The 8,837-nt window shown below is 47.6% G+C and overlaps 2 protein-coding genes across 3 annotated transcripts; one reads left to right on the plus strand and one right to left on the minus strand.

The window, feature by feature from the left end:
* Nucleotides 1-2,493: 2,493 nt before the first annotated feature.
* Nucleotides 2,494-4,939, plus strand: LOC100192782 (Integral membrane HPP family protein). Its single transcript, NM_001357862.1, has 5 exons — nucleotides 2,494-2,997; nucleotides 3,389-3,522; nucleotides 4,116-4,263; nucleotides 4,382-4,488; nucleotides 4,587-4,939. Exons 1-5 carry the CDS (start codon nucleotides 2,682-2,684, stop codon nucleotides 4,626-4,628), a joined length of 747 nt encoding a protein of 248 aa, NP_001344791.1. The 5' UTR covers nucleotides 2,494-2,681; the 3' UTR covers nucleotides 4,629-4,939.
* LOC103643824 (uncharacterized) lies at nucleotides 3,894-8,098 on the minus strand. Of its 2 annotated transcripts, XR_004855569.1 has the most exons (5): nucleotides 7,699-8,098; nucleotides 7,495-7,617; nucleotides 7,095-7,262; nucleotides 4,605-6,975; nucleotides 3,894-4,518 (listed from the first exon to the last, which is right to left on the minus strand). XR_004855569.1 is itself a non-coding variant. In XM_008666986.4 (4 exons), exons 1-4 carry the CDS (start codon nucleotides 7,945-7,947, stop codon nucleotides 5,296-5,298), a joined length of 2,220 nt encoding a protein of 739 aa, XP_008665208.1. In that variant the 5' UTR covers nucleotides 7,948-8,098; the 3' UTR covers nucleotides 3,894-5,295. The 2 variants fall into 2 exon arrangements, 1 of the variants encoding a protein (XP_008665208.1); XM_008666986.4 differs by having other exon boundaries at nucleotides 3,894-6,975.
* Nucleotides 8,099-8,837: the final 739 nt, after the last annotated feature.

The following is an 8,837-nucleotide window of genomic DNA, read 5'->3' on the forward strand; positions in this document are numbered from 1 at the left end:
CCTTTTATAGGCGCAAGGAGAGGATCCAGGTGTACAATGGGGGATGTAGCAGTGTGCTAACGTGTCTAGCGGAGGAGAGCTAGCGCCCTAAGTACATGCCATCGTGGCAGCCGGAGAGGTTTTGGCACCCGGTTCGTGTGATGTCGTGACCGTCGGAGGAGCGCTGGAGCCTGGCGGAAGGACAGCTATCGGGGCTGTCGAGTCCTTGCTGACGTCCTCTTGCTTCCGTAAGGGGGCTGAGAGCCGCCGTCGTCATGGAGCGTGCGGGGCGCCATCATTACTTGTCTGGCGGAGCGAGCCAGATGGGACTGAGGCCAGGGCTGAGTCCGAGCCCTGGGGTCGGGCGAAGCGGAGTTCGTCGTCTTCCGGGGCTGAGCCTGAGTCCGAGCCCTGGGGTCGGGCGAAGCAGAGTTCGTCGTCTTCCGGGGCTGAGCCCGAGTCCGAGCCCTAGGGTCGGGCGAAGCGGAGTTTGTCGTCTTCCGGGGCTGAGCCCGAGTCCGAGCCCTGGGGTCGGGCGGAGCGGAGTTTGTCGTCTTCAGGGGCTGAGCCCGAGTCCGAGCCCTGGGGTCGGGCGGAGCGGAGTTCGTCGTCTTCAGGGGCTGAGCCCGAGTCCGAGCCCTGGGGTCGGGCGGAGCGGAGTTCGTCGTCTTCCGGGGCTGAGCCCGAGTCCGAGCCCTGGGGTCGGGCGAAGCGGAGTTTCCTATGGTGCCTGAGGCCGGGCCTGGCTGCTTGTCAGCCTCACTCGGTCGAGTGGCACAACAGTCGGAGCGGCGCAGGCGGCGCTGTCCTCTTGTCAGACCGGTCAGTGGAGCGGCGAAGTGACTACGGTCACTTCGGCTCTGTCGACTGGAGGGCGCGCGTCAGGATAAAGGTGTCAGTCCACCTTTGCATTAAATGCCCCTGCGATTTGGTCGGTTGGCGTGGCGATTTGGCCAAGGTTGCTTCTTGGTGAAGGCTGGGCCTCGGGCGAGCCGAAAGTATGTCCGTTGCTGGAGGGGGCCTCGGGCGAGACGTAGATCCTCCGGGGTCGGCTGCCCTTGCCCGAGGTTGGGCTCGGGCGAGGCGTGATCGAGTCCCTCGAATGGACCGATCCTTGACTTAGTCGCACCCATCAGGCCTTTGCAGCTTTGTGCTGATGGGGGTTACCAGCTGAGAATTAGGAGTCTTGAGGGTACCCCTAATTATGGTCCCCGACAACTCTATTCAACAACGAAGCGATTCTTCATGGAACATGTAAAGTGTTTCTCTATTTTGAACTAGGAATGTGAATCACCCAAAAAACAGTCGTTCTAGTTTATTTCAAGGAGAATCTAGATCAAAAGTCAAATGGTTTTAGTGATTCTTGCGAGGTGATTCCAATTTAGGGGATAAAAGATTTGGAGAGAATGTGAATCTAAAATGCTCATAGAATAATCTATATAGAGGAGTCTATATCGCTACCAATTTTTTTAATGATCTATTTGTTTGAGATACAACTTTGAATTTTTTGTCTAAAAATTGGCATTTTGGCCATTTTTTTGCTATTGGTTTTTAAATAAAATTTAGCTTCTTTGCACAACAAAAGCCAGAAAAGCTCTTTAGAACATGGGTTTCAACTTTCAACTTATCTTTTTAGGCCAACTTTTCATCTTTCCAAAAACTACCCCAATAACATTTTTTGCTAGATAAAAAAATCACTAACTTTTGGTTAATAAAAAAACACTAACTTTTAGTTAGTATAAATTACAAAAATATAGTAAAAATGTAGCACATAAATATCTCTCATATATTACTAATAATATTTATTATATAAATATATTTTACATAAAACCATATTAGTTTAATTGATCTTTGTCTAAATTAATATTATTAAAATGTAATTCAATTCATGGATAACGGGACGTAAGAGAAAAAAGGAAGCCGGACTGCACTTTGGACCGTAAAGAACCGTCAATTTTTGTTTGGAGTAGTCAATGTTGAACTTCCAGGATATATATTTTTGCTGCAAGTAACCTTATAAAACTGTATAGCACTGTACCGCTTCTTATTTTTAGTACTTCCACACCTAACTGTCGCATAAAATCGCTTTCTTTTCTTGAGTTCCGGGGAGATGTTCTCCGAACTAAAATAAAATATACGATTTCTCCAGGACACAGCTTGTTCTTGCGCGAAATATCCTGCACCTTCAGTTTTGGATTCACGCATGCTGCAATGCTGCATGGACCCAAATCTTGAGCGATGTGTTGCCCGTGGGGGGTTTGTCTGCGAGCAGTGGCCACATGGACGGACGACAAGGGATCGCAGTAGCTTTGGCAGTGATCCTGTCCGCCATGGCATGGCCGCATGGGGACCCAAGTCAGAAGAAGACAAGCAGGCGCACATGAAAGTATCCGACTGCCTGTTTTCTGTTTGTCTGCTTGTTTGTTTATATCCCAGTCTCAACAGGAGAGAAGAGAAGGGAAGAGAACAGCTGCGACTCTCCACGGCACCGAAGAGGTCACCTCCCCTCATGGCCTCATTACAGCGCCTCCTCCCACCCACCCAAGAGCTCACCTTCCCCGTCCTCTCGCACCTTATCTTACTCGTTTAAATACCTGGGTTTCTTCTCGGGGGGAGAGAGCTAGAGAAAGCGTAGAGCTAGTCAGAGAGAGAGAGAGAGAGAGAGAGAGAGAGAGAGAGAGAGAGAGGCGGGGGGCGGGAGGATGGCTTTGCTGCAGAGCCAGAGCCTGCCAGGCATTGGCTGCTGCAGCAGCAGCATCGTCTTGGCACGAGCGAGGGTGCAGCAGTGTCTGGCAGCGGCGTCGCACTCACAGGCGCCCCTCCTGCAGGCCAATGGCGGCAGGGCGGGCCTCCCCTCCTCCTCCTCGATCCTTAAGGCTGGCAATGCGATCAGCTTCAGCCGGCGGAGAAGGAGAGACCTGCGCGTCGTCGCGGAGGCGGCCACGGCGGGGACGGCCAAGGTCACGCCGGCCTCGTCTGGCGGCGTCAGCCTCAGCGACGTGCTCTGGCCTTCTGCCGGTGAGTCTGAAGAAACGCTGGTGCTTCTGCCGGTGAGCTGGTTTTTTTAGGGGCCATGGCTGGTGCTTCTGATTCCTTTTCCTCTTTTGGTCATTTCCGAGGTATCCTAGTATATTTCATCTCTTCGATCCGATCTGCTCACTGCTTGCTTTTATTCACGGGCTGGCTCGCCCTTGTCTGAACCTCTCCGGTCTCTGCTGTCGCCATTGCCAGACGATGACAACTATTCCTTGCATATATGTATTCCAGAAAACAAAGTAGTTGTTGCACTTGCATGCATGCTGGCAAACCAGCGCTGAGTTTTTTTGGTTTTAACAAAAAGTTTATTTATTTACAAAGAGAAAGGCCACCCCTTTGATCTGTTATCATGTGTAATGTTGATACCATGCAGGAGCATTCCTGGCCATGGCGGTACTGGGGAAAATGGACCAGATGGTGGCGTTCAAGGGAGTATCCTTGACGATTGCGCCCCTTGGAGCAGTCTGCTGCGTGCTTTTCAGCGCTCCAGACTCGCCTGCGGCCAAGGTGCATGGTCAACATACATTTTAAATATCTTTTTTTTAAGAAAAATGTATTTTAAAATTTAGCTCAGCAGTGTTTAATTTATGACGGTAACGTAGCACGCAATGTTTCTTAGTGTTACACAACGTTCCCTGGTCAACTTGAGTGCTACAAAGAAACCCTATGTTCAAAACAGTACGATGATATCATTAAAGTAGCCGACACAATGAGGTGGAAAAGACTCCGTAGTTCCAGAAACAAAATATCCAGCAAAAAAGCATGGAGCTAATATTTGTTTCGTAAAAATAGGAACTTAGCAACAAGGACTTAATCATTTGTCGGTTTGACGCCGTAGGCAATTTTTTTTTCCTCATGAAGAACTCAGCTCCAAGCCATTATTGTAACCATAAATTCAAATGTTCACGAGTTATGTAATGTTTTCAAAACAGTAAAATACCATTGCTGCACGCCTACAGTTACTTTCTTCCACTGTGAGATGGTTCAAGATCGTAGAAACCTGCAGCTACTTGCCTACTTGATACCACTGAATCAAAATCTCTTGAAATCTATGTTTCATCTATGATAATCAAATACTAACGCACGTGGTAAACTTGCAGAAATACAATATGTTCGTCGCGCAGATTGCTTGCGCGGCCTTTGGCGTATTAGCCCTCTCGTTGTTTGGGCCTGGCTGGTTAGCGAGAGGCGCCGCTCTTTCAGCCTGCATAGCATTCATGACCATCACGGGTACCTCGCATCCTCCAGGTAAAACTCCCAAGACGAATGTTTCGTCTGGCTGTGTTGCCCTAGCTGTTCTGCACATCATCTCCTCCTTACTGAACTCTTGTTTTGTTCACTGCTTATGATTTCTGGATTCTTGCAGCTGCGAGCTTGCCCCTCTTGTTTATCGATGGCCCCAAGTTTCACAGTTTGCAGCTTTGGTACGCGCTTTTCCCTGGAGCTGCAGGCTGCATCGTCCTTTGCTTGATTGTAAGTAAATTGGACCTCACAAACGGCTTTCTGAAAGAACATGATGCTTAGGTGCATAGAAAATAGAACATTAACCCTCATGCCACAATATTTTGCAGCAAGAGGTGGTGGTTTACCTGAAGAAGAACTTCAAGTTTTGACTCAAGCAGCTTGACGCTATGGATTTTTGTGGAAGTGGTCCGATTAATTATTCAATCATGTAACATAAATTACATTGCCTGCATTTGCGATAAAGTTGTGAAAATGAAGGTTTACTGTCTCCTGTCTTGGTTAAAGAAGAAAGAAGACTTTCCTTGATACCTTGTGCTCATCAAAATGCAGTTGATACAAATGTGTACATACCATTCTCCCATCGAATAAAGTCTGACAATTTATTCCTTTTTCCTTCTGGTAGCATCAATCCTGTAATGTAATTGTGCAAAGTGAAATAACCAGGAATACTTTGTGATAACCTCTGGTTTATCTGAAGGGAGATAAGATCATTTGTTCTAGAACAGAGTTGTAGTTGCATGGACAGAACCCATAGTAACAGATTGCTGACCCAGACTCAGTACAACTCCGACTAACAACTGAAAAAAGGTTGAGTTCAGAAGCGTTTAGTAATGGATTGTAAGTGCAAGGGCATGACACACGCAAAGAGTTTGAAAAACTTACAGATAGTGGATATGTGCTAAACTTATACAGCAAACTGGTGACAGTTAATAGTTACATGAATGACACTGCACTGGTCCAATACTCACCTGACTACCTTATAAACTAAAGAGACATTTTAAGGATCAAGAAAAAGCTACCTAATTATCTATGCCACTATACATCCCAGCCATCACCCCGGCTGCTAAAAAACCTCTTGGAAGTCAAATTCCCAAAGATTCCTGAAAACATAGCAAGGCATTTGCTCCTAGCATGGTAATGTTCCTGCGTGTTTCGACTAATGGCTACTCCTGAGAACTTAGACATATCAATTGCCCAAGCTGGTTTTACATACTCCACTGTGCTTGCCGAGCTTGCATTCGCAAATAAGAAATTTAGGAGAATATCCTCACAATTAAAGAAACTATCAACAATCTGCCTGCCAATCTCAGCCTCTTTGCTCCAGTACCTCTTAAAGGCTAGTTCATGATCCATAAATGCTGCTCCTGTTAGTATGATGTTATAACCTCCTTGTTGCCGAGCATACCTCTCATTGCGGTATTCCAGAGGCCAGCCCTCAGCAAGGCGTGGATAGTATCCGACAATTCTATCAGGGTGCTCCCTCCATACCTTGAACCCACGCTCTAAGTCATCACATGCCATCATGATATCATCATCAAGCTCCATAACAGCTCCTGTTTTAATTTCTTTGTCAATTTTGAATCTGTTGTTCAGAGTATTATTGTTTTCAACTCTGATCCTAACAGGCACCATAGACTTCAATTCACCTTGCACTGGGGCTCGACCTTTGTTCCAGACCACTACAATCTCCCTCACCGATGCACATTTAGAGTAATGCTCCACAAACATCTTCAGATTCCAAAATCGGGCGTCATAGGTCATGGTCAACAATGTGAATTGTGAATACCTACCCCTAATAGGATATGGCTCTTCTGCACCATCGCCACCAAAGATGTAGTTAGTCCCCAAAAAAGTTAGGACTACCGATACCAATATTATAAAAGCTATATAAACTCGGTCTTTCCAAGCTCTGTAATTAATTTTCCCACCAATAAGAGATCCCAACCTGTTCACATTGCAGATAAGCCAACTAAGCTTATGGCACAGCAATACCTGCTTCTCTATATCAAAGTTGTCACTCCGTTTCTCAGTATGTGGTAAATACCATCTAAGTGGTAAGGTGCACTTGATTGCACCAATAAGCCCACCAAGTAGAAGGACCAAAATGCAAGCAGCACCATAAAACATACAGCCTATAGTCAGATGGTGAATTGAGTCACCTGAGAGCACTCTGTCACCATCCATTACCCCAATCCAATGTTGACTTGATGGAAGCTGCTGGACATCAAAGTGATGGGACCTTGCACCATTCCATGCGTTTCGGCCCTTGAGGGGTTTGTCAAGCACAAATGGGACTGCAACTTCCTTGTAATGATCTTCTGTTAGGACTTGAACTTTGAATACTTGGATGGTATAGCCAGATCCACCACCACGATCTTTGCCTACGCGATAAAGATTGTCATTGTAAATGAATGGCCTGCCTCCATTTCTGGCACTTGGCCTGTTGCCTGTATTACGAATTGGGTTCTGCTTGTGTGAACTCCAAGGACCAAGAGGAGAGCTGCTGTACCAAATAAAGAGTTCACCTGTCTGTTTTGCACCATAAGAACTTAAATCTGATCCAATGAGCCAATAGGAACCCTTGGAATGTATGATGACCGAATCTACAAGGGGTCTCTCCAGAAGGACCTTTTCTAACTCCCACTTAAGGGGAAAGTCAACGGCACGATATAACTTAAGGTTTCCTTTCTTGCTGCTTTCAGGCATCATGTAAGTCTGTCAAGTAATGCAAAGGAAAGAAAAACAGATATAGCTACGAAAACATTAGAACAAACATTTCTTTGTTGATTATTAATAATGCACAACTTTCTCCAATACGCGAATAAAATGTTTACCTCGTTTCCATAACTAAACACATATGGATAAGAAAGGTGCCACTCCTCATCCAACACTACACCCAACTGCTGCCATGTTGTGCCGGCATCCTTGCTCACGGCAGCAGCAATGTCGCCTTGTGACGCAATGGGGTTCTTGGTCTCGAAAAACATATAAATTGAGTCTCCCTAAAGACATTGTAGCATTGCATTATGCATTCACCAAGAGAGGAGACAAACTGCAAACTAGTACTGTTTTTTTTTTAAATCACAGCATGGCAAGAGATCATTTTATGATTAATATGACAACTCTTTATTTAACTGAGACTTGTCCGCAGGCGTAGATAATTCATCCCATACAAATGCACGACAAATTTCTCCTATAAATTTCTAATAAGGCTAGGAAAGCAAAGCTCCGAACCTGTATGAAGAGAAATGGGTTGGCGACAAAGCTGCTAGGGAATCCAGCCTCCGCCACATCGGCGCACGTCACCACCGGATTCGCCACTGGCCATGCCGCTCCAGGGCCACTAGAGATCCTCCACTGCATCCACAAAGACCAAGCCAATTAAACAGCGCCACCACGAGGAGAGGGAGAAGGGGATGAGCTCGGGGAGTCGGTTACGTGCTCGACGGGCTTGAGGGAGAAGGGGGAGTCCCCAAGGAAGACACCGGCGGACCAGGACCCCTCGGCGTCGTGGCGGCACCCGCGGGTGGCCGGCGGGTGCGGGAAGCGGGGGAAGGCGGCGCGGAAGTAGGCGACCGCGGCGAGGGTGAGGAAGGCGAGCGTTGCGGCGAGGTAGGTGGGCGCGGAGGGCGCTGGAGGCTGGCGGCGGCGATGCTCCATCGCCAGCCGCGGGGGTGACGACGGCATGGATCGGTGGCAGCGGTTAGAGATTTGTTGTTGATGATCGTGGTCGTGGGGCACTACACCGGCGACGCGAAAAGAGCAGGCAGCAGGGGCGTCCAGGGGGACGAGGCGCGCCGCGCGCAAAAGATGGCGTCAGCGACTCAGCGTTGCTTCGTGGGCAGCTTCCTTCGATGGGCCGGTGATGACAGAAAGGCTGAGCCGGCGGCGCGCGACACCGAAGAAAACCAGCAAGGCCGTGTGATGATGTAAGCGGGCCTTAACTGGACGACCAGAGGGAAAGTCATAGAGTTCCACAGATCAACAGGACCCAGCCCTCAAGTGGCCTGTTGTCCCCGTAAGGGCTTGTTTGGGTAATCTTGTATTGGAGTGGATTGAGGTGGTATAAAGTGTATTGAAGTGTAATATGAACTAATTTTCCTTTCAATCCCTAAAATACACTTCAATCCCTCTTTATCCAAACAAGGCCTAATGGTGAACACACCGGGCGTGCTGCCCACCGCGAGCTCCCCCGCCACACCGGCGACTGGGCACGGACCTCGGGTGGCGTGTTGCCCCGGCGACCTCCCCCACCCGGTTGGCTCCCTCCCCTGGATGGCGCTCGGGCGGTATCCAGCCATGCAGGCACCAATTTGTGTTCATATATTAGGTGAAATAATGTTGAATTATTTTTCTAAAAATTGTTGAATTTTGCACTGACTGAATTGTCGAATTCTGTATCAAAATTTCCAAAAGTTTCTTCCAAAAAGAGGGTACAAACACAAATACTAAATTAAGGGCAAGCTTATTCTTTTGTGTAAAAGCTAACACCGTTAGTGGACTTAACAGAATAGGGCAAAATCTATTTTCGTTTTAAAGTCGTAAGAGGAAAATCACAAAGTAAAAAAAAGGATAAA

This window comes from Zea mays, chromosome 1 (assembly GCF_902167145.1).
Source record: "Zea mays cultivar B73 chromosome 1, Zm-B73-REFERENCE-NAM-5.0, whole genome shotgun sequence".
NCBI classification, from domain to species: domain Eukaryota; kingdom Viridiplantae; phylum Streptophyta; class Magnoliopsida; order Poales; family Poaceae; genus Zea; species Zea mays.